General features: G+C 33.5%; 2 protein-coding genes across 2 annotated transcripts; both read right to left on the minus strand.

Moving 5' to 3' along the window:
* Positions 1-611: 611 nt before the first annotated feature.
* On the minus strand, positions 612-6,313 carry LOC125839739 (glucose-6-phosphate 1-dehydrogenase, chloroplastic). The gene is made up of 10 exons (XM_049518732.1): positions 5,921-6,313; positions 5,166-5,302; positions 4,925-5,019; positions 4,718-4,832; positions 3,038-3,243; positions 2,799-2,948; positions 2,593-2,713; positions 2,232-2,461; positions 1,936-2,136; positions 612-1,146 (listed from the first exon to the last, which is right to left on the minus strand). Exons 1-10 carry the CDS (start codon positions 6,147-6,149, stop codon positions 897-899), a joined length of 1,734 nt encoding a protein of 577 aa, XP_049374689.1. The 5' UTR covers positions 6,150-6,313; the 3' UTR covers positions 612-896.
* A 12,441-nt stretch (positions 6,314-18,754) lies between these two features.
* LOC125839718 (uncharacterized) lies at positions 18,755-19,414 on the minus strand. Its single transcript, XM_049518705.1, has 2 exons — positions 19,028-19,414; positions 18,755-18,910 (listed from the first exon to the last, which is right to left on the minus strand). The coding sequence occupies exons 1-2, from the start codon at positions 19,412-19,414 to the stop codon at positions 18,755-18,757; spliced, it is 543 nt and encodes a 180-aa protein (XP_049374662.1).
* Positions 19,415-26,699: the final 7,285 nt, after the last annotated feature.

Consider the following 26,699-nt stretch of genomic DNA (forward strand, 5'->3'; position numbering starts at 1 on the left):
TTTTTTTTTCTATGTGAAGTACAACTATGAAAACAAAGTGAAGTGGAGTCATGAGTAGTATATAATTAATATGTTGAATGTCAATTAAAAATGATAATTATACCTATGCTACAAACAGCCCGTGCAAAAATCACTGTACCCCAGGCATTTGCATTTGTCTGGCCCAAATAAGAGTTAAATTAGTGAGTTTGCAAAATGTAATTATCTTATACTACCATGTTATACCAATTAAGAGTTTGTTTAGATGGGCTTATAGTTTTCAATGTATAAGTTAGAATTGTTGACTTATTTTTGTCTTTTAAACTTAAAAATAAGTGCTTAAGAGTACTTTTTATGTTACCCTAATAACTTATAAGCTTCTTCTTCTGCCAAAAAATAAAAAATAATGAAAATAGAAAAACAATCAGAATACAACAATAACATAACTAATGTAATCCCACAAGTGGCTGGAATCTGAAGAGAGTAAGATGTACACTAACTTTACCCCTACCTTTGTGGGGTACGTAGAGGTTTCCAGAGCCCCTCAGCTCAAAAGATCGAAGTGTAATAAAAGCAAGACAAACAAGAAAAATATAGCAAGATAAACAAATCAAACGAAGTAAGAAGTAAAATTGAAGAGTAGGGTATATTATTAGTCATTAGCAAAATATCGCCCAGGATGTAACACAACAAGAAGCATAAAACATGAGAATTTTCTTAACAAAATAGACAAGCTAGCTATACAACAATTGCTGACAACAGTTCCAAGTTGTCCATAATTTTTGCATTCTTGATGAGCTGAAACAGCAAGTAGATCAATTCCTATAAAACTAAATGAATATCAATTGTCCCCCTTTGTGAGGAAATTAGAGATTTCCTCCATTTCATAGTACTCCTCAAGAAGATCTCACATACAATCAATCATCACCAGATAGATCTCCCCAACGAACGTTGTGCTTTGCAGCTAGATAATGTGCTCCCACTGGCCCCCTACTTCCGTATGGATAAAGCTCTGGTGCAATCTTCTTCTCTTCCAGCTCCTTCAGCAACGGTGTAAATAGAGCCCATGCAGCATCAAGTTCATCGCTTCTTATGAACAATCTTCGCTCTCCTTCTATTGCATCTAACAAAAGCCGCTCATATGCATCTGGTATTTCACCTCGATACCTTCACAAAAAACGACCCATTGAAGTCAATGTAAATGTTTATCATGATCGTGTTAATCATAAATTAGTCAGTCAGATAAGTCATCCATCATACATAACGTTAGTAAGCGAGGTTGATTAAATTCTTAATCCTGGCAATTCTTCTATAAACTAATAATGTCCACTGTCCATGCTTTCTAATTTACATAAGGAGAAGTGTCAGCTTCATAGTTCTTAAATATCCCAGTGAAAGAACAGCGAGAAACATGTTATTAATAATATTCCTCTGGCTCTATATCAGATAATGCGGTGAAAATTATATTTGTGGTGCTACACCAGATGTATGTCATCCATTCCTGAAAGCATCCTAGTCGTAGAACAAACAAGGGCAATGGTGAACTACAAGAAAACTTTTGCTGTCATAGGGTGTATTCGGTACGAAGGAAAACGTTTTCTTGGGAAAAAAAGTTGGTTTCTCACTTATTTTCTAGGGCTTAGTTAAGTACGCAAGAAAACACTATACCAAAAACATTTATATAAAATCTAGCAAAACAGTGGTGGGAAGTTGGGTTCAGGAGTGGCGCAGGGTGGGATGATCAAGGGGTGGGAGTTAGGATCTTGGAAAGGAGACAATGAACTTGGAATATCATTTATGGAACTTGTTTTCTCTACTTCTATTAGGGAAGTCATTTTCCTTATTTTTAAGGACCTTGTTTTCTAGAGAAAATGTTTTGAAACCAAACATGAAAAAATCCATTACCGAACACACCCATAAGCTGTTACTAACACTAGTTCAGCAGGAGTCTCTTACTTTGCTTTATAAAGAAGATTAAGGTCACTCCGGTCAAGTCTCATCCCAAGACCAGGAACCTTGTTGTTAATTTTCAGATATATGGCTTCATCAGGTTGTAGGCGCAGAACTAGCTCATTGGTTGCTTTATCCATGTCAGTTCCAAAGTTCCTTTTGTACAAATTTCCGGGAACATGTCTGAACTGGACCCTGATCTCTGCCCTGCAGTTTTAGTATAACAAAATCTCCAATCATTTTATGGCAATCAGGATATATACCTGAAAATATCATTATGGAGAAAACGACAATCCACCAACCTCTTTGTATGGAGAGCTTTTCCTGCTTTCATGAGGAAAGGAACCCCGTCCCAACGTGCATTATCAATGAAGAGTGCAGCAGCAGAAAATGTTGGAGTGATACTGCCATTTGGCACAGTTGGATCATCTGTGTAAGCTGGATATGATTTAGCACCCTTGCTATGACCCTTATACTGTCCAAGAACAACATCTTCAAGTTGCAATGGCCTCATTGACCTTAAAACTTTAACCTGAATCACATAGACAGACTCGAATTATGGACCATGTTTTAGTATATTTTCTCTATTTTTAATCATATTGTCTTGGAGGATTTAAGTAATGCAGGATTTATATGAAAAATTTGTGGCATAAATGTGCATACCTTCTCATTTCTGATGTCCTCAGCATCCAAGCTGACAGGTGTTTCCATAGCAAACAATGCTAATATTTGAAGGAGATGATTTTGCATAATATCACGGATGATGCCGTAGTGGTCAAAGTACCTGAGACAAAAGAGCAGCAAGTTTGAGATCCAACTCCAACAGAATACTACTTTTTAAGTATCAGCGGCAGAGTAATGAGCCTCACCCTCCTCGTCCCTCAGTACCAAAATCTTCGGAAAATATAAATTGGACATTGCGGATGTAGTCTCTGGACCAAAGAGGCTCAAAGACAAGATTCGAGAACCGAAGAACTGAGAGATTCTCAACAAGTTCCTTTCCCAAGTAATGGTCAATTCTGAGAAGAAAAAAAAAAACTAGCATAAGAAAACTTCAACCCATGTTATATCCACAAGGTAACTGGCAAAGAAATGCAGTTAATCTAACCGGAAAATTTGCTCCTCAGTTAGGTACTTCTTTAGGGATCTGGTCAACTCACTAGATGATTCTAAATCACGACCAAATGGTTTCTCAACAATGACCCTTGTCCACCCACTTGTTGAAGAAGCTTTAAGACTTGCACATCGCACCACATCCACGAATATATTTGGAGGTATTGATAAGTAAAACAACCTATTAGAAACCCTACAACCCTAGAATGTAATCATATGATCAGCACTCACAATTAGCTTTTTATCATTCATCAGTAACAGTTTAGGATTCTTAAGTAAAGAACAGTAAAATGTGGCATAAACTGCATCAAACAGAGACTAACTTTTACCCCTCAAACCCCAAGAAACAATAAGTATAACATGTATACTTGGGGTTCTTTTTTTTGGTCTATCATTTCATCTAAATTAAGAAGCTAGGTAACTGTTCATAAAATTATAATTAGACAAATACATTATCCTGCCAAACTTTTAAGATTTACAGTCCATAATGAAGTATAAGTAACACATAACCAGCTCTTCGCTTCTCTATGTATGCTTCAAGAGAAGTGCGTACATGTAATGACATAATGTGCAAAAGCTATGAACAACGAATTCTTAAGTACACCATCACAACAGTAAACAAAGCGAGAGAATTCTTATTTATCATCTTACATAAGCAAATGGTGTAACTTTTACTAATAGTTGATTAGCATATTGAACTAAGAGAAGTTGTGTATGTTCCCCTGTAACTCTCTTGTCACTTCTTTAGATGGAAATACTAATAGGAGTCTCATTCTGGGAAATTCTGGATTCTTCAGCTTAAAAGTATTGTAGGGGTTAATCAAAGTAGGATCAGTCAACCAAGGAAAGTAAGGTCTGAATTTCTTATGTCGTGCATATGTAGGTATATTATATGCATATTTCCCTAGTAAGGATTTTTACATATTTCCCATAGTTCAGACTTTTCTGAAGTTCGAAAAAAAATTCATCCTAGTTTTCCTCCAAAATCAAATTTTGTATGAAGGGAGAATGCATCAATTCTTGTCCCAGATGGAGCTTTCACTTGATCCATGTATTTTCAGTCATCTGCAATCTCCTACTTAATTGACTAGCATCAAACCATTAAGAATCCTTCATATAATCATCTTACATTGAGACACTATGTCATTATAAATCTTATTCGGGCTTACGCCATAACATCATTGCAGAATGATATCTATGTCAACCTGACCATCTTTACCTGAAAGGCTTTTTAACTCAAACTTCACGGCACAAGATAATCTCTCTGAATATCTTGCCAAAAATATTTTAAACATCAGAGAAACCACTAATGTCGCATCATGCCTATAATATGTTCCATCTCTTATCTGAGAATTATGTACCTTACTCCTTGGAGCAACAGGAAGTTGCCTTCAAGGTATGAGAAAAATATTAAACTAATAAAGATGATTGGTTACTGATACAGCTAAGAAGATGACATCTAATAAACTGCTATAGTTTCTTGTAGACATGCAAAAATGGACTGCAGACAGTGTACAGGCTTCCACATAAAGTTATCTCATTAATATTTCCATAACTTTACCACCCCGAGTTTTTGGAAGTTCTTATGAGAAGTGTCACGCATATGCTCATTCAGGTAGATATGTTTCCGTCAATGCTTAGCAATGGGTAGAAATAAGTACAGCACATGCATTACCTCCTTTTCCTTTAATTTGTAATCCAGTTCTGCAAAATCATCCTCAGAATTGTACTGACCCGAATGATAAAAGCATCTTTCCAGAAAATGCTCCATTTTGGCATCGCAATTCTCTCTGCAAATCCTCATTCACATGGATTCCATCAGCTCCAAAACTATAAACATGAAATTATTGCATGTTAAAAGTAATTTCACATAATGACATACCTCTTATCAATTCGACAAGTTAAGGTTGTACTGATCATAATTCTCAGCTCTTCATCACTCAATTTTGTTCGTGAGTAGCCAAAAACTACAAAATTCTGAAATGTACAAACAAAGACACATCATGAGCTACTGCTAAATCTTCCAGGATGGTTAAAATGTGTCTGCTAATTAACCTAAGCTCAAGTTGTTTTTGAGCATGATTAGTAGATAACAATATACAGTTAGAGATATGAAATTTAACCTCAGGCAGACAATCTTCATAGAAAAGAGCAAATAAAGCTGGAAAAATCTTCTTCTTGGCTAGGTCACCTGAAGCTCCAATAACAGTTATGCTGACAGTGGTATCTCCACTTCCTAACTCTGTCAAAGGCACTTGTACTGGCATTGATTTTGAAGCCGAACATATATACATACACGTCAGATAAGGAGATAGAAGCAGAAAAAGATGTAAAGAACAAACCGCAGTTCGTGGATGGATGTGAACTATCATCTAGAACTAAAATTTCAGTATCATCCATTATAATCTACAATCAAAAAGCAAAAGAACACCTACAAGAGGTTTCAAAAACCTCAAAAAAGATCTTTTACTACAATTCTACAAAGATCATGACTGTTTTTTTTCTCTTTAATTTATGGATCCAATTCAAATGGTAAGGAAGTTAGCTTGTGGGATAATTTAGTACAGTACATAACTCAGTTTGAAATTTGAATACATCCACTAATTTTGAACTAAATTCGAACTGTTTCTATTCCAAGACTAGCACCTTTACCAGCATTTCAAGACAAGAATTCCAGCTATGGGTACGGGGCAAGTTAAGTATCAAAAGTAAGTGAACCTACAAAACCATAGTATACCAAATTACACAATCAAATATGATAAGCAATACATAAATCCCTTGGAAGACACTTGTAACACCATTAGAAAAGAATGTAAAATTGAGCATGAAAAATGTTAAAGATTACATTTTTTTTTCTTCAAATGAAGAACAAACTCACCATCTTGCACAGACACAGCATTAAGTGGAAACCCATTTGAGGAAAAGACTTCAAAATGCTTTCTTGGTTGGATTCTTGAGTAAATTCCAGATACCCAATTGAGGGGTTGGGTTCTAAATGGTAAAAAGTTAAACTTTTTGCAGAAATATGGTGTCCCATTATGGAAAGTTGAAGGAGAAGTTGCAGCTGAAGATGAAGAACAAGGGTTCAATCTCAATTGCACACCCATACAGACAGAGAAATGCTTTTTTTCAAGAATTTGAGTTTTCTTGATGAATTTTTTTAATATTTTTTTATTTTTAAAAAAGATGAGTTTATCTGTTGTTGAGGATATTATTGGATACTGACAGATTCTTTGTCTATTGAAAATCTTTGATAAATTATCAAGGAAAAAATTGACTGCTGTCCCTTAAGTTTGTTGAAAAGCTTAATAAGTGAAGTCCACCTTTTCAAATACCTCATCTTTTATATGAGGTCCATATTTTTCCCTCACAAGTCCATTATTTATCATTAAATTTTAATAATTCACTCGATCATATATTAGTTGATTATCTTTCTAAAAGTAATTATTCTATACTCCCTTGTTCATTTTTACTTGTTCAATTTTGATATTTCACTTTTCCCTTTTTACTTATCATTTTTGATAAAAAGAAAAATTAATATTTTTTTAAATCTATTATACCCTCAATTTATTTAGAGAGTTAATGTTTTTGAAAAAGGCAGAACCAGTGTTTTAAAAGGCAGGGGCGTGAGACGGAGCATTTTACTTAGTATAGGGCGAGGCGTAAGCCCCGAGACATGGGGTGTAAGTCCTATGATCTTTAAATTTTTAATTTAAAATATAGTATAATAATATAATAACACAAAATTATAAAAATACATCAATAATTTGAAATAATTACAAACATGATTAAGGAAACTCATAGAAAATAAAACTTCTAATATGATTATACAAGTATAAATAATTTAATATCTTAACTTTCTAATAATAAAAGAATGGGAAAATACATAAAATCCCCCCTGAACTTGGCAGCATAACTTACTTTATCACTTTAACTTTATAAGTAATTATTTATCCCCTAATCTTATTGCAAGTGAATTTAATAGTACCTTACATATACAATACAGTTTCATGCTCATGGGTGAAGTGCACGCGCGCCACCTAAGTGACACCTCGGTGCCACATCGATGACATGTCAGATAATTGAAAAAAAAATATTTTTTCTTTATTTTTACTTTCCCACATCTTTAAAAAAAAAAAAATTTCACTCTTTACCCACCCTCTTCATTATTTCATTTGGGTCAATTTCTTAACACCCAAAATTTCACATTGATTGATTCATTTTATTTTTCATTGCTTTGTAATTATTCACTATTACTTCCATCAATACTTATATCAATCACCATACTTTTTTTTTCCAACTAGGTGAAACTATCAACTTATATCAACAATGGCGATTTTAAATTTATGCAAAATTGATATGCTAATCTTTTAGATTTGTTGTTACTTTTTGTAACACCCCGACTTTTCCAAAACGTCTAAATTAACTCGTACCTTCGTGAAAAGACAAAGATGGTGAGTAATAAATTAAAAAGGATGTGGTATGTCATATTTTAAGTGTTCAAGGGTTTTATCTCAAGTTTTGAAGTTAAGTAAGTGGCAAAATAAAAGTTGGCGAAAGTTATCGTAAGTTCCTTTTTAAAGATTTCTTTGAAATTTGGGTCAAATGTATTGGATGTTTTCTCCCAATATATAAAGAGTTAGAAGGCCTATTACCCATTAAATCGAAGGCCTACGAGTCTAGTTTGCAACGCACAAAACCCTGTATCAAACGGACATTCGAGTAAAAAGTTACGAGGGTTTTACTAGGGACTGCCATGACAGAATCCGGGTCGGGTAAAGAAATATGGTATGTCGGCTATTTAACGTTTTTAGCCATGGAAACAGTTCATTTCAGTTCCAAAACCAGAAAGAAAGCTTAGGAGAGGGTTCCTATGGAGTCCTAGCATGATGAAGGTTAGTTTTGACGATTTCTACCATTAAACATTGCCTTCGTGCCTAGAAACGTAATCCCTACACGTGGCAATCGTTTTTCCCTTCTATTTGCTGCGTTTGGAGCTGGTTTTTGAAGATATAAATTTGTAATTATTGGTGTTTCTTCAAGGTTTTAACTTGGTTATCTAAGGTAATCATCTCGGGACTCTTTTATGATTGTTTTTATGAATTTCTACGGACGTTTCGACAAGTTGGGGCAATATGGCAAATCTGCCGATATAAGGTTAATTATAAAATGTTTATAGGTGCGTACCAGCTGTGTATATATAGTGTTTGCGAAGCTTAGGACATAAGGAACAACTTTCGTGAAGGAACTACGATCTTTTGAGCGTTCATTGGAAAGGTATGTTAAGATTATTCCCTTCGTTCGACATGTTTCCTTAGATGTAGTTAACGTTGGTGAAACTGTAGATGTAATTGTGAGTGGTTGGCTGATTGGGTGGTTATAACCCCTCATTTTAAGGACTCACGATCTGTTAAGAAAGACCCTAAGTTAAGAACGACTTGGAGATTATTCATATATATATTGTTTATAGCTAAATTGCTCGCCTTCAGCCTATTTAATTGTTTGTTGTCTCCCTTGGGGCTATGGTGGTTAGTTGTTGAGCTATGATCTGCCTATGGGGGCTATAATGTTGTCTAATAGGACTATGTTATTGCCAAAAAGGGCTATGTGTTGCCTACGGGGCTATTTTGACGCCAAAGAGGGCTATGTATTGCCTATAAGGCTATGTGATGCAAAAGAGGGCTACGTGCAGCCCACAGAGCTATGATGTTGCCTAAGAGGGCTATGTGTTGCCTACGGGGCTATATCGTTGCCAAAAAGAGCTATGTGACTTCTTACAAAGAAAAGGGGATACCGATAAGGTTATGTAGATTGATTTGGCACCTTCTGGGCATATGGGGGCCTAAGTAGGTGGTATGTTGTTTGTTCCTACCGGGCTTATGGGGGATTGGTTAGTTTGATGTTTGATCATTATTGTATTTTATTAGATTCAGTAGTGGGTTGGCATGCTTATCTAAATTTGATTTCCTCACCTGATTGTTTTTTGTATATTATGATACGTGCTCATTTAGTCTACAACCTTTCATACTCTGTACATTATTTTGTACTGACGCCCCATTGTCTGGGGGCGCTGCATTCATGTATGCAGGTCCCGACAGACATCCAAGTAGACCTCATCAGCAGCAGGATTGAATTCTATACGGTTGGCTAGCCCTTTCCTTTGGAGCTGCCAGAGTGTGGAGGTTTGTTAGCTTTTGTTGTATATATTTTTATAGGTAGGCTGGGGCCCTGTCCCACCAATCTTTACTACTTTTAGGGGCTTGCAGACTAGTGTGTGGGGTATACAGTTACGTTATGGCCATGCTGGCCTAGTTTGTTAGTTTGTTGCTGCTTGTTAGTTGTTTGAGGTATTGTATTGATATATACCTGCTTTCAATTTCACTGTAGAGATCATGATGGCCTCGATGGCCCAATCAAGACTTTTGTGCTAGTTGGTTATTTCTTTATATGAACTCTTGGGAGTAGCTGTTTCTTTTATAGATTTATTGACAGGGGTCTTGCTAGCCGAGGGCTTAATTTTAAGCCAAGATATACTTGGTTGTTTTCTTGGTTACGTGTGGCTGCCAGCGCTAGTAGCAAATGGTTAGGCGGGGTCGGCTCGAGCCTATTTTCTGGCATTAGGAGCCAGTTGCGCCCTTCGAGTTTGGGGTGTGACACTTTCTTGTTTCACTTCTTAATGCATATTCAGATATAGAATAAGTAACGTTTAAAGTTAGTTGAATAATTATTTTTTAAGAAAAATTGAATCTCAAAAGTAAAGAATAAAGAAAATTATGTGGGTCTTGAATGTGATTTTCTATTTTTGTTTAACAAAAAAATGTATAGGATGTAGAATTTGATGAAAGAGAAAGAGGATGGGTCGGGGTTGGGATAGGATGCGGTGGGAGTTTGAGGAAGAAGAGACAAGCATGGGAGGTGGGGTTTTGAGAAAGGGGTGGAGGGGTTTGAAGAAGAAGAAGAAGAATGGAGTAGGTGGGGGCTTTTTTTTTTCATTATATATATAATACTATTGGGATCATTATTTTTAAAAAACAAAGATTTACGCGCCTTCAAGTTTTTTACTTTTTTTTTTCACGTCATCTGTTAAGGTGGTATTAAATTCACACGAAATGAAATTAGGAGGGTAAATAAACACATGTGTAGTTTAAGTTTAAAGTAAGTTATGCTGCCAAGTTCAGAGAGGTTTTTATATATTTTCTCTATTTTATAATATGGGCAGACATGATATAGTATGGATTTGGCTCCCCTCCAGTAAGGAATCCGTCCAGTTTCTCAATTACCCCTTTAATATTTTGACATGTATCATACAAATAATCTAATGGCTCAAATTTATTTGGTTAACTAAAGAGTTTTACCATAGTTAACATTTTTTCCTCACATTACTTTAAAAAAAACAAACTTTTCTCCCAATTTCCAAATCTTTCCAGAAGAATTATTAACTTTCTGGTTCAATTTTTTTTGTTGTAGTATATGTATATTTTTTTAAAAAAAATTGTACCATTCATTCAATTTCTTTGCATTACTTACTGCGACTCTTTTCATTCTTCATGTGTTGAAGAATGTACTTCGATATTTTCTTCTTCATCATATTTAATTTTCCTCTTCCACCATTTCAACATATTCTCTCTCTTTGACTAAGTCTGATATTGAAAATTTTGATATACAAATGTTAAATAATTCAACAAAATAAAGAAAAATGAGTTACGAAAGAGGGGTTTCAAAGAAGCCAGATTTGAAAAATACCCTCCATTATCCCCCAAATCGTTTCGTAAAAGTGACAAAGAAAGAACTTTAAAAAAAAAAAAAAAGATATGAAAACTGAAACTATTTTTTGAGACGAAAAGGTAAAAACAACTATTGGATTGACTTGAAAAATTTCAATTAAACTTTGTGAGAGAGTAAAGGCATCAATTGGAAAATTATTAATGATAAAAAATAAAATGAATTTAATGTCCCAAATATCAACACTACAAACAAAATCCAGAAATCTATTGCTGATTTACTGCAAAATGAATTTGAAAAAATAAACTATGGCAGAGAAGAAAAAGATTCTAAGCACAGAAAGGAAGTGAGAGAAATATTAACTATGCTTAAACTCTTTTAGTTAACCAAACAAATCTGAGCCATTAGATTATTCGTATGACACATGTCAAAATATTAAAGGGGTAATGGAGGAACTGGACGGATCCCTACCATCTCCAACCCACCTCTATTTTACTCTCTATTCTCTATATTTAGAGAGTAAAATAGAGAATGAGCTCTCCAACCCCCCTCCATATTACTCTCTATCCTCCATTTATAGAGAGGTGAATAGTACTATTTCAGTTTTTGATTATTTTAATATTATTTATATTGTATCATTAATTAAGTCTTTATTATTTGTAATTATTTTTCTATATGACATCTAAAAACATATTATTGACAAAATACTATTTTTATTTGAATTAATAATTTTTTATTTTATTTGTTAAAAAATCACTTTAAATATGTAATTTCAAATTATTTTAATATTATTTATATTATATGTGACTATTAATTAAGTCTTTAATAGTTGAATTATTTTCTAAGTAATATAACATCTAAAAAAATATATTATTGATAAGTATACTATTTTCATGCCGAATTAACATTTTTTCTTTAAAAAAAATTGTCACTTTAAATATTTAATTTAATTTAAAATTATAATTATTTTTCACTATGAAGAATATACAAAATCTACATGATAATTCAAACAATCTACTTTTATGTTATAGTGATAAATTATTAAACTACACTTTTTAATAAGCATGAAAATACTTTTTGCAATAGCTCAAAATGGTATAGGGGAAGTAAATTAGTACATGAAATAATTGGATACAAGATGAAATTGTTAATTTAAATAATTTTTAGCTACACATAAAAAAATATGGACAAAAAATTACTCATTTTGAACTCCATAATGCGTTAATAGAGCATTATGGGAGCAACATAATAGTCTTGAAAGTCGAGTATTTATGTAAAATTTAAAATTAAATTTTACGATAATGCATTGTTTATTATGTAATTGTATTTCATCAATGATTTCACTTTTATTTGAATTGTTTGTTAGTATGTAGTATACATAATATTTGTTGTAATTTATGTTATTTAGAATTTTAGAATAAAATATAATTTTATATTTAATGAAAAATTTGAAAAGAACAAAATTTATATTACACGAAGATTATATAGATTATAGGGTAATTATTAGCAAAAAGAAGAAATTATTTTATATTATGAAATAAGAAAATAAAAATGAAATAGAAATAATAATATAATATTGAGGAGAGAGAAAAAGATTCATTTTTAGAGAGTAAAATAGAAAATTGGATTGGAGTTGGTTGTCTGAAAAAATAGATAACTCTATATTTGGAGAGTATAATAGAGGGTAGGATCGGAGATGCCCTTACTGGAGGGAGCCAAGTCCATATAGTATGGGTACTTAAAACTTTGATTCGATCATTTAATTGTTTATTTCTAAAAATACTATTTCATTACCAAATTAAATTAGTTTAGTATTTTACGATATGAAAATCAATAATTATAATTTGTTGAGTTTTGACTTATATAATACTTATGTAATAGGAGAGTCTTCTGTGTATAGCCAAGTAGAGTGCAAAGATCCATTAGGGCTACTCTGATTGTTGCAAGTCATTCTTTTCCATGAAACTTTATTGTATTCTCCTCTCAACTTTTTGTATGTTGCTTTAATACTAAACTCATCAGTACTCTCCATGGTTTCTGTTACTTGCAAGTTCCTATCTTCAAGCCAATGCCTTGCATAGAGTATTTTCTTCACAATCCAACAAGAAGCTTGATTTGCTATTCCAAAGAATTGTAACTTATTGAAAGGATCTTGATTATTTCAAAAGATTGTGACTTTTCTGAAGAATTATAACTATTTTGATAAGACACAATAAGTACATGTTCACACTACATTTGTTGGCTATAAATAAGAGTTTCCTTCCATTTTTAAATATAGGTAAGTTAAATATTTAATTACTATAATACCTCCAACTAAAAATACTCAATTTAGTATATTTTTTTTCTTTTTATATTATATTTAAATTTATTTATTTATTTAAAAGAAAATATTTTTTCACATTGAACGGTTGTGACATTTTCAAAGGAATGTTACTTTTTTGAGTTGTGACTTTTTTGAAAGATGGTAGTTTTTTGAAGGATAATAACTTTTCTAATAAGGACATGTTTATACTATCATTCGCTGACCATAAATAAAGGAGTTCCGTGGGCTCAACTTTTTATTCTTTATCTTAATTTATTATTATTATTATTATTAAATGTTTTTTCTTCTTTATTTTTTTGTGGGTATCTTTTCTCTCTATTAGACTTTCTTAATTAAATTTTTTATGAAAGTTTGTATTTTTATTGGGCTAAAATTTTTAGTACAAATTCTTGAACTTCTAAAGTATTTATTTATTTATTTATTTTTATTTTGTCAAATGAAATTTTTATTGCCACTTAGAAGAAGAGTTCCAAAAGCCTTTTTTTTTTTTTGGTTAAATTCAAGAGGAGGGTGGTTATATTTGAGCCTTTACTACAAGATGTAAGCTTGGCTAAAAAGTCTTTCTACCTACTAAGCAAAATAGAACTAGAAGTGACAAATAAAGTTTGAAGATCTAAGGGGCTCATGAGTGAGCATACTTGGTGTCTTCTTTCTGTCTATGAATGAAAGTAGTTGCTATCTATCAATATTTGTTAGGTTCTCTGAAGCAATGTCGAATAATGATGTCATAGTAACTAGTTTTCTCATTTCTTCAATACTCCCTATGTACCTTTTTACTTGTCATTTTTGACAAATCAAGAAAAAACAATATATTTTATTTATGATACCCTCAATTTATTTATAGAGTTAATGTTTTTGAAAAAGGTAGAACCTCTTTAATGTAAATTAATTTTGGAATTCTATCAATTAATAGGAATAAAATGGTAAACTCACTATATCAATTATTATTTTCTTAATAGGTGTGTCAAGTCAAAAATAGACACGTACATGGGGACAGAGGGAATAGTAACTTCAATCCTTCATAGAATTCTCCTTACAGAGTTATATACTATCAGAGAGTCAATTTAACAAATAATCATGTTGAAGACATTATCAATGCACAACTTAAGACTAGTAACAATGCATCTGTCTCTGCACTATTACTTGTACCTCTACCCATTGGGATGGAATATGCCACGAAGAGATCACCTGCACTCACTCCTCCTCCTCCATAATTTTTATTGATATACAATCCATCATAGTTAAGCTTAATAAAGAGTAGATGAGGTTTAATAAGGGGAAGAATTCTATGAATAAATATTTATATTATTTAGTATAGGATACATGTACAATGCACGTGTTTAAGAACTAGTTTCTTACAAACAATTCAAGAGAATGAAAAAAGTTAAACAACAACTATTAAAAGGAAATTACTCTCTTCGTTTACTCTAACTTGTCACTTATTCCTAAAATAAATTTTCATTATTACTGGTCACTTTTGACATATCAAGAAAAGACAAATAACTTTTTTCATATTTTACCCTTAGCATTAAATACTAAATGTCCAAATCATTTTTCAAAACCTAATACTACTAAACATCAATTAATAGGGATAATGTGGTAAAATATCTATATCAATAATTATTTTCTTAATGAATGTACCAAGTCAAACAATGACAATGACAAGTAAAAATGAACTGAAAAAGTATTTATTAATTAAACTCTCACAATGTTCACAACGTTTTCTTGCCTATAACACTAGCTAAGTGGCATTGGCCTGTGCCAACACATGCCTGATTCAATGCTTCCTTATTTGAACAACTTTTTTTTTTTTTTTAATCAAATAATTGAGTGACAATAAAACAGTACAAAACTTGGCCATAATGGCCCAAACTAAATAAATGTACCCGACCCAGATGGCCCAATCCAAAATGCCCCCAAATATCTAAATTCCTATCCACTAGCTTTCCAAAATTGTCTTCCTTCATTTTTGTGTTCTTGTCTCAGATGTGAATTATGTTGAGCTTCCATCAGCTCCTTGTTCCATTTGCTTTGGGTCAACGATGCCTTCAACTCTTCCATTAGTAACAACTCAACTTATCAAGGTAACTCTCTTCCTCTACTCTTTGAAACATCATATTTTGCTTGTTGTCTGCTGAGCACTTATTTAGTGATTGTCTTGATTTTCAGAATCAATTTTACAGCATAGCTTCGTTATGATCAGGTAAACTTCTCTACTTTCTTCCCTTCTCTTCTCTTTCTTCAATTTCATTGCTCTTTTATTCTTTTAGCAGCTGAAACGTTAGGTCCTTCGTCCATGGTCGTCTTCACCGCTCCAGGTTCTCAACTCCCAATCTGACTTTGTTGCTCTCATCTCTTGCTCGTAACACTTTCTATAAACTGTAATAGTTTAGCACAGATATCCTAGTACATTTAAATCTCACTCTTTTGTAATCCCTTCTGTGGCAAGATATTCTTTGAATGTTTTAACTTTGTACATTGTCATGATTATTCTGCTGCACTCTTATTTTTCTTGTTTTTATTCTCAAAGTAGGGATACCTGGTTTGTCTGCCTTTAAAATACTCTTGCATTCACTTGATAACTGCTGAAAATTCTCCCATTGCTTTAGACCAGTGTGCGTATATGCTTCATTGACCAACTTGTCTGCTAGCTGATTAGCTTCTCTAAAAACATGTGTAGTATCTACTTGTATGTTCTCTATAATTTCCTGAATCTCTTCCATCTCCTTTGCGTGATTCGATGGAATTGTCCATTCATTTCTTATCATTTTTATGACCCCCAGTGAATCTGTCTCAATCAACACTTTGTTGATTTTCTTAATTTTACAGTATCTGAGGGATTTTAGGATTGCCATTGTTTCTGCCTCCATATTAGTCCTTATGCCAATCTTACATGCTTCTGCATACATCAGATTTCTTGCCTGATTTCTAACACAAAATCTATATGCACTTTCCCCCGGATTTCCTTTACTTGCTCCATCCGTGTTGCACTTCACTCCCCCTTCTTGAGGCAGTCCCCAACACACAGTATGATAGTGTAACTTAGGTTTGTACTCATTCATAACCCCTAACATTCCTTCCCAATTTCTTGGGATCTGAATCCAAGGGTAAAGATGTTTAATCAGCTTGTACACAATATCTTGACATTGTTGATGCAGCTTATAATAGGACACCTAATTCCCATGTCTTCTAGCATTTCTCCTCTTCCAAAGCTCCCACATAATAATGGCAGGAATTGCTTGTAATATTGACCTCATTTTTTACTTATTTGATGCTCCCCACCAATTAGTAATTATCTGTTGTAGGCTTCCCTCCATGCTAATTCCTGCACAAGTAGCAAATTGCTTCCATAGTTTTTGAGCTACGGAAGCTGTTAGAAAAAGATGGTTCATAGTTTCCTGGTCATAGTCCTCACAACAATAACATCTGGATGCCACATTAATCTTCATCTTTTTCAGGTTGTCATCTGTAGCTATTCTCCCCTTCCAACAGCTCCATACAAAGAAACTAATCTTGAAAGGAATTTCGTTACACCATATCTTACTCCACCACCAATTAACTTCTTTCTTATGTCTATTCCCTTCAAACACTGACTTTACAGTGAAATTTCCACTCGAACTTCCCATCCACCATGTTTTATCCTTTTTACCTTCTATAATCATAGGGACAAAACTTTCCATAATGAATTGGACCATCTCTTCTGATAACATACTTCTCAACCTTTGTATGTTCCAACTCCCCTGCTCTATCAGCTCCCGAACTTCTATTTCATCATCAATCTCTCCCTTCTCCTCTATATAATAAAGTGCTCCCAATTTTGTCCAATTATCAAACCAAAAACTCACATCTTCAGCCTTTATTTGCCACCATATGTCATGCTCTATCTCATCTCTTACCTGAATCATCTTCTTCCAAGCATGTGAAACTCTTATGCTTTTAACCATTAGAGGATGAAACTTCTTGCAGTATTTACTCCACATGAAAGAGCTCCATAATGAAGTGGAAGTTTGAAAGTTCCACCATAGTTTACAAAAAAATGTTTTGGTAACATCATGTATAGATCGAAAACCCACACCTCCTTCAGCCCTAGGAAAACACATGTCTTCCCATGCTACTCAATATTTTCCTTGCTCCCCACCTGTTTTGCTCCAGAAAAAACCAGCGAACAGTTTATGCAACTTCTTAATGACTCTCTTTGGATGGTTCATCGCTGATAACAAATAAATTGGCATTGACTGAAGGTCATTTGCTATCAAGATGTACTTTCCTCCATATGACAGCCACTTGTTCTGCCACATCATTAGTCTACTCTACACCTTTTTCATCAATTCTTCAAAGTGTGAAACCCTTTTTCTTCCATAAAAAACTGGGCAGCCTAGATAAATAAATGGGAACGTGCCCTGCTTTATGCCTGCAATTCTCCTTTATCCCATCCCAACAATTAACGGAGTATCATCATGCAGATAAAAGAAACTTTTATTTAAGTTGACCATCTGTTCGGAAATATTTTCATATCTCCTCAACACTCCCATCATCTTACGAATAGACTTTCTCTCCCCTGAGCAAAAGAGTATTGTATCATCTGCATATGACAAATGATTAATGGGAGGACTCCATTTTGGCATTCCATAACCCTTGAAATCTACATCTTCATTCAGATTATTTAACCTCTTGGCTAAAACTTCTGCAACTATTATGAACAATGTTGGAGATAAAGTATCTCCTTGTTTGAGCCCTCTTGTCAACTTAAAAAACCATATGACTTTCCATTAACTAATATTGAATACTAGTTATTCGAAATTAGCCTCCACACCATATCAATAATGATTTCAGAAAATCCAAAGCTTCATAGCTCTTTAATTAAAAAGACCCAAGAGACCCTATCATAAGCTTTTGCCATGTCCAACTTTACTACCACATTGTGATATTTCTTCCTTCTATTTATATCCCTTATTATCTCCTGAGCTAATAGAACATTTTCTGTAATGTTTCTCCCTTTAATAAAACCTGACTGGTTCATTGAAATAATATTGGGTAACCTTTTTGAAATCCTTTCATGCAACACTCGAGAGATGATTTTATTTGCAAACGTACTTAAACTCACTGGTCTAAGATCTGTGAAGTTTACAACTCTCTCATTTTTTGGGAGTAACACCAAATTCGTGTGAGAAATAAAACGAGGGATCTGTTTACCACAAAAAAAAGCCTTCACCATTTTGGTAATATCCTCACCTATAAGTTCCCAACAACATTGGAAGAATAATCCCGAGAAATCATCTGGGCCGCTTGTACTATCTCCGTTCAAAGCGAAGACTACCATCTTGACCTCCTCCTTAGTTAGCATATGAACCATTTCCTCATTCTGACTAGGGGTAATCAATTTGGGAATAAGCCTCAACAAATTTTCATCTTCACTTGTTCCTCCTTTTCTGAACTACCCTTCAAAATAAGAGATTGCCGCTGCGCCAATCTCATTGCTGCTATTCAGTACATCACCTTGTTCCGTTTGAATTTCCGCCAGGTGTAGTTCTTTTCTTCTTCCTTTGACATAATTATGGAAAAATCTAGTATTCTTGTCCCCATCCTGAAACCATCTCATCCCAGCTTTCTATTTCCAAAATTCCTCTTCCAAGTAGAGAAATTTTTTTAACTTAGCTTCTGACCTTTTCAAAAATCTGCCCTATTTTCTTCATTTGTATTAATCTCCAATTGTATCTCCATGACCTTGACTTCATCCTCCAAGGTTGCAACCTTCTGGAATATGTTTCCAAAAGTAACCTTGCTCCATTTTGCCAGCGCCCCTTTCACTTTTTTCATTTTTGCCTGAAATTCAATAAACGGGCAGCCCACAAAATCAATTCTCCAGTTATGCTCAATAATCTGCTGAAATTAGGGATGCCTTGTCCAGAAATTGAGAAACTTAAAAGGTCTGCTTGTCACTTCCTCCTCCGAATTGCATATGACATGTAAAGGTGCGTGATCCAAACCTTGTCTCACTAAATAATGAACTTCACTAGTAGGTAACATATTGTTAAACTCCTGATTTCCAAAGACTTTGTCAAGTCTCTTAAAAATAATGTCTCTTTCAATTTTACCATTCCACCAAGTAAACATGCTACCCACAAACTTAAGTTCTGTTAGAGCACTGTTATTAATGCATTGACTGAAATCCAAAGCCTCAAACTGAGTAAAATCTAATTCCCCAAGTTTTTCCTCCTCATTCAAAATAACATTGAAATCTCCTCCCACCATCCAAGGTATATTAATATTAGCAGATAAAGCCTCCAGCTCGTCCCACAACTCCAATCTTTCTAATGCATCACACATATATACACTGCAGTACAAATCATCTCCACATCGTTCTTGCTCAACTTCAAACTTATTTGTTGTATACTATCACTCACCACTTCACCCCTCCAACCATCATCCCAAAAAACCCAAATTTTTGCAAATACATTGCAATACGCATTTTTAAATCCTAACTTTCTTTTGTAATGATCTAACTCTTTGGGATCTTGAAAAGGTTCCATAAGAGCTATAAAATTATATTTATGACGCCTATTTAGACCCATTAATCTCTCAAAAGCCTTTTAAGATTTAACCGATCTAATGTTCCAAAATATAGCTTTTCCAATCATTGGAAACTATCTTTCGACGATCTCTTTTTACTACTCCTTGTTTTGACTTGAAGTGGAACTGTATGCTGACGTGACTTCGATCGTTTAGCTCTACTCTCCAATAATTTTATTTGTCTTGGAGATAAATCCTCATCCCTTACCACCTTATTAATATTTTCATCAAAATCATCGTCTTCCTCTTTATCCTTTTTTTTTTTAATTTCCTCCGATGTCAGCTTTTGTAAATCAGGAAAATCATCCTCCTGAATCCGATTCTCCCTCCTCTGATGCAAAACCTCATCGTTATCCTGCACCTCATGAAATTCCACCATCTTCAAACATGTATTCCCCATATTACTACTTCTGGCATCTTGTTCACTACATTTTTGTTTCCCGCTTACCTCAATGTTTCCACTATTCTTGAAGCTTTACTCCCTGCCGTCTCTTCTTCATCTACACTGTTTATATTCTCCACTGTATTTTTCAAATTATTCCCCTTATTTATTCTGCTTGTTTTTTGGAAAACTTCCTCAACCCATTTTTTCGTCTCTACCTCCTCCCCCCTTTCCTTTTGTCCACCTTGTGTCTCCCCACGTTCATCTTGATCTTTCAACACCCCAAACTTATTGCCAATCGTAATTCCCTCTTTCTCGTGTTGAATCTTTTTCTTATGCCATATTTGTTCTGGTTTTCCACCCCCTTGTCGACCCCCTCCTGCTCCTCTTCTATTAGTATGAATCTTAAATTCCTCACTTTTTTTCCCTAAAATATTACCCTCTCTCTGTACTCTCCCCTTCCCCTGAATCTCCCTTTTTTCCTCCCCCGATTCCATCTTTTCTTCCTTCCCTACTTTTTCCTTGGGATATAAATCCCAATGTACCACATAACATTGCTCCTCGTCATGACCCTGAATCTTACAGTTCTTGCATTATTTTGGAACATGATCATATCTTATTGCAATCCATTTCTCTGTAATCTCCCCTGATTGCTTTTGCATCCCTACGTTTATTCTTTTTGGAAATTCACGTAATAAATCCACCTCCACTTTCACCCGTGCACAATTAGGTCGAGTCTGATTCCTTGTTGCTAGATCAACCTGTAAAGGCTTTCCAACCGCAACTGCTAATGAAAAAACTGCCTCCTTCACAAAGAAATTTGGAGGCAGGGATGGAAAAGAAATCCATGCCATGGTTGTTGATGTTTCCTCCTCCGGATCGAACATTGGCTCCCACTTCAAGTTCACATTGGATATGTCCACCCACGATGCAATATGTAAAAGGCCGGCTTTGATAATAGATTCACGTAGTCCTCCAAGCATGATGCCCTTATCAGAATATGCCTATTGCTTAACAATCCTATGTTGCATGCACCTTTCAACTCGCATTGCTTCGAAATTAATTTTCTCAAATCTTGAATCTCAACCATAGGAAAATTTTCCTATCACTGCATACTCTAAGTTCTCTTTCACGATCATCCGTTCAACCTCTTCCTCCTCCTAAGGCTGGGCACCGGAACGGGTTGTACCGGTACCATTCCAGTTCGTTCCGGTCCGGTAGTATTCGGGACGGGATGGGATACGTTGAGCCGGTACACGGAACGGAACGGTACCATGATTTGGTACCGGTATATCAGTACCGGTTCATCCCGGTTCATCCCGGTTCATTCCGGTCCGTTCCGGTCCCGGTAAATCATTTTTAATTAAAATAAAAAATAACATTTTTTTCATTATTTACTTTTATTAGCATTTCTTTTTTGTTTATTTAATTTTTTAAAAATTACAAACTTAAGCTATTTAACTTACAAGTTATAAGTATAACTTAATAACTTATAAACTTCAAAAGATTCAAATCTTTAAAACTTATAACATAACTACATAAGCTCAAAAACTAATTTTTTTTTTTTATTAAACTTAACTTACAAACTTATATACGTAAAAATTAAAAAAATATCTTTAAAATAAACTTAAGTAAAATTATTATAAATTTTAAAACTTAATTACTATAAACGAATATAACTTAGAAAAATAAAAAAAACATTCGTATTTACGTAATTCAAAATAACTCAAAAAAAATAATTATTTTTTGAAATAGTTATATGTGCCGTCCCGTTTATCCCATCCCGTTCCGTTCCGGTCCATTCCGGTCCGTCCCGGTTCTATCCCGGTATATAGTGGGACGGGACGGAACTGAGCCTCCATCCCGATAGTTCCGGTCCGATTCATCCCGATACCGGTCAACAACCCGGTCAAACCGTCCCGTTCCGGTCCGGTGCCGGTTCGTTCCGGTCCGGTGATCCCATTCCGGTCCGGTGCCCAGCCTTACCTCCTCCCATACTATTCTTGGTTCACCATGCAAATACACAATAGGTTTCAAAGCCGTCGCATTAGCTTCCCTTGATGGTCTTACAACAGCTAAAAATCAAGCCTAGAAGCTGGTTCTCTTTCCTTCAGATCTAGATCAACCCCAGTGGGAGGTTGACCGGGCGATTTGGTGGTCATTGCCACCGGAGATTCACACTTTTAGTTTGCCGGCGGCTACAAAATTCTCTCTCTTTCATAAAAAAAAAAAAAATTATGATAATTGAAATATATATATATATATATAAATCAAATATCATTTCCTGGTGAAATATAAGAATGCATTAAATCTTTTTTTCATATTATCATATTTTAATTTCAGTATCTCAAATTATAATTAATGATAATTTTTTCAATAAAAATCTTCTTATATTCTAGAAAAATAAATTATAATTTTTCAGCAAAAATACTCTTATAATCCCTAAAAAAATACTAGTATATATGTATTAGAATTAATATTTAGAAAAGTTCATTACTTACTTATAAAATCATAACATTTGGAATGGAGTAAATTTTATGTATTTAGTAAAATGATACTGAAACTTAATTTAGTATTTTAAAACTTTGAATGAAACTATTTAAAAGTTATTACTCATCAATAAGATTTTTAAGAAAAGGAACCAATGTATTGTATAGCAACAAATGACTATCATTTTATTAATTCGAAAGATTCTTTCTCATTATATGACAAGATACACTAATTTTTTTTACATTAAATAATTATAAATTATATATGTAATTGAATGACTAGTTTTATGTAAATATGCATACCTTATTTCATTAAAAGATAAGTCTTATTCGTTAATATGTTTGACATTCCAGCAAACAATATACGGTCTCCTCATTTATATTTGGCGATAATGTGACCACCCATGGAGGACGGACCTAATATTCTATCAATGCGATGGTTTATTGACCACTGTTCCAACTGGAGTTGTTCTATTTAGAATCCATCCATCTGGGATGTTGAGTCATTAAATCATGAGTCTGAAGTTCCTATCGTTTTTAAGACCTACTTATTGTGCTTTAATTTACATTCTCTATGTAATTTACATTCTCTATATAATTTAAATTCTCTATTTGGTTTACAGGGTATATTCTTTCCTCGGATAGAAACAAATATTTTAGTTCTTCTCCTAAACGTGAGATTCATATTCGTCCAAACCTTAAGTTTGAAGTTGAAAATGTAATAACAATTACTAAAACCTCTGTAGTATACCATTATATAAAGGGAAAATGGATAAATATACCCCCGAACTTTTGAAAATGGTATGTCAATACCCTCAGTCATTCTTTTCGTCCATTAGTGCTCTCGTTGTCCAATTACTAGTGCACATTTGCCCCTCCCACTAACGGAAAATTAATTTTGTACATGTGGCGCAATCCTACGCCTCAACCCGGATTGACCAAATATTTAACCCAAATTTCAAATACCCGTTTAACCTGCCCATTACCCATTTAACTCACCCAATACACCCATTACCCACATTAGAATTTGATGTTCATGTTTGAGAACCCCATGAAATCTCGAACATGTTTTGAAATCTGAATCAAGTTTTTGGGAATGTGGGGTTGAAGATTTGAATTTATTATTTTTATTTTAGTTAAGAAGAAGAAGATTCCAGAAACTTCGTTGCCAGTACTTTGCTTTCATTTGGGAAAGAAACATAACTTGTATTAGCTCAGAATCTCATTTTCCTTTCATGGGTTTCATTTTTTTCTTTGCAGAAATCGAAAATAATTTCGAGGTTTATTATGTAATTTGATTGGAATTTTTCGAGTTGAAATTTGATGTTCATCTTTGAGAATTGTTGACTTCTGAATCTGTATCAATGTTTTTGGGATTGTGGGGTTGAACAATGTTCAGATTTGAATGAAAACTACAAATGGAACTCACTTCTTCAAAGAATTGGCGAATCAACTACAAATAGCATCTGAATTCTATATAAATTCAGTATCTGCTGGAAGTTATCCTTCCTGGAATTGCATCAGACGTATACCACTCAGGCTAAAAGGCGTGACTTTTATGATGATGTTAATTAATTTAATTTGCAGAAACTTTATCCAACGCAAACTGATTTTGAGTCTCTTCTTCAAGATTTTAGCGTGACGTTTTTTTCTTTGCAGAAATAGTTGCTTTGAATTCTCGATCTCTTTTGTTTAAATCGATGATTGAAAGAGTATATGTAAAGATAAAAGAAGAAGATGAAGGAGGGGGTGAGGGGGTGGGGGACGGCAACAACGACAACCACCTTACGAGGAAGAAGAAGAGATAAAGTAAATGGGGCTTTTTCTTTAGGTTTGTAGATAGTTTGTTAAATGGGTAATGGGGCGGGTTAAACGGGTATTTGAAATTTGAGTTAAATAATTGATCAATTCGGATTGAGGCTTAGGATTGTGCCACGTGTACAAAATTAGTCTTCCATTAGTGGGAGGGGTAAATGTGCACTAGTTATTGAACGGCAAACGCACTAATGGACGAAAAGTATGACGGAGGGTATTGACATACCATTTTCAAAAGTTCGGGGGTATATTTGTCCCTTTTCCCTTATATAAATGTGCATTCAGTATATATATCAACTTTATATCAGTATATAGTAAGTTGTACATATGGCTGAACAGTGTATACGTAACATTTATACATTGGATACACTTGTGTCTATTTCATCTCAAACACCATTAAAAAAGAGAGATATTTTATAAATAGTTATAGTTTTGACCATAATTATCATTAGTAGTTATAACTGACCTAATTACGATTATAACAACAGTTTGAGAGAAGAGAAACGAGTGAGATTGTGATAGAGAGGAGAAAGGTGAGCGAGATTTTAGAGAGAGAGTAGATACAAGATGATACATACAAGATGTGTCACTTGTATTCATTTGTTCTTGTATTGTTTGTGTTCAATATGCATCCGTGTATCCAAAATCTCATCCGCTTAAGAAAATTTTGGAGGTGGTGTATTTGTATTTTGATACATATGTGTATACTGATGATACAATTGTGTATTTGTGTATATGTGTTTATGTTTCAAATCAAATAGCAGCACAAGGTGATGGAATTTGAACCTGTTTTTAAAGATATTTCTCTTTTATGATTGGGCAGGTTACAAGTGCATAGATATTCAATTTGTATTTTATCTCATTTTATTTTTTGATAATGTTTATTTTTTAACATAAAATTAGTTTGGGGTGAAACTGATAATAGCGATTGGATGGACGATCTTCTTCTTATTCTTTTTGTTTGTGGTGATTATGGTATTAAAATGTAGGTGATTGGTGGTTGGACGATATTTTTATTATGTATATATGTACATATAATAGTTGTATATCTACACTATTATACATAGTTATATTTTGTATATACACATATATACAATATATACTTGGCCTAATAATGTGTATAATTAGTATATAACAATGTATATACATATTTAATACATTATATAATAATGTATATAAATATTGTATAGCAATATATACAAATAAATACACATACATTTTTATACATTGTTATAAATTTTGATACACTCATTATACACTGATTATACATTGCATAATGGTGTTGATATTTAAATACAATAAATTTATATGGCAATGAATGGTTGGAGGTTAATGATGTGTTCCTTACTTATGAGTCATAAGTTATGACTCTTTGGCCTTTCGACTTGTTTCGGCAACTTCACACTTCACCTTTAAGTGACATAGGGATGAGCCACATCAAGCAAAAAGCGATAGTGAATTTTGAACTTGTCCATGCTTATCCAAATCGGCATCAAAAAGTGAAGCCTTCCTTCTAATTCAAGCCAATTTCGTACTGAAAAAGTATAGATAAAATCTGACTAACACCGTGTTTGGATGGTTGTTATTCATTGTATTCCGTTGCATTGTTAGTCTAAATGTAATGTTTGTTTTGATTGTTACTTAAATTCAATTGTATCATATCGTTTAAATTCATAGTTAGGTAACGATGAAAAAATTAATTTTATGTAATGACCGACCTGGTATGATCGCGCCGTTACCTTAATCTTTTCTTCTCATTTTATCTTTACTTATTACTATTTAATAATTCTATTTTATCATTTACCCTACCTTTTCATAGTAACTTTACTCGGTACCCCTACAATTTCTTGTAGGTTTATCATTCAAATTATGAATATGTGACATTATATAATGACGGAGAATAATACAATCTATTCAAATATTGTATTCATTAAAACAACACAATACATTATGAAACAATATATAACTACCGTCCCAACCAAGTGTAAGAGTGGAAATGATTAAATTATGAGAGACGGCGATTTTGGATCTGAAATAAAATCATAGTAAATAGTGATGGTGAGGTGGTTTTGATATTTATTTTTTTAGTGAAAATTTAGGTGGAATCAAGAAAGAGTCATACATAATGCAAGTAAAGAAAATAAAGTGAAAGAGGGTTGATTTTTTTTTAGCAAATTGGTAAAGTATTGTGATATAACAAATGATTAGTAATTTTTTTTAGCCTATTTTAGTCACTCTATTTAATTAATATCCCTTTTATATTTTGTTTTGCACGAATATTTGGTATTAGACAATTTTTAGGTAAAATTACATATACATTTTGCTTCTTCTATTATATGCTTATGCATTGAGAAGT

Source organism: Solanum verrucosum, unplaced genomic scaffold, assembly GCF_900185275.1.
Source record: "Solanum verrucosum unplaced genomic scaffold, falcon-dt-bn FXZP01000175.1, whole genome shotgun sequence".
In the NCBI taxonomy this organism is placed as follows: Eukaryota; Viridiplantae; Streptophyta; class Magnoliopsida; order Solanales; family Solanaceae; genus Solanum; species Solanum verrucosum.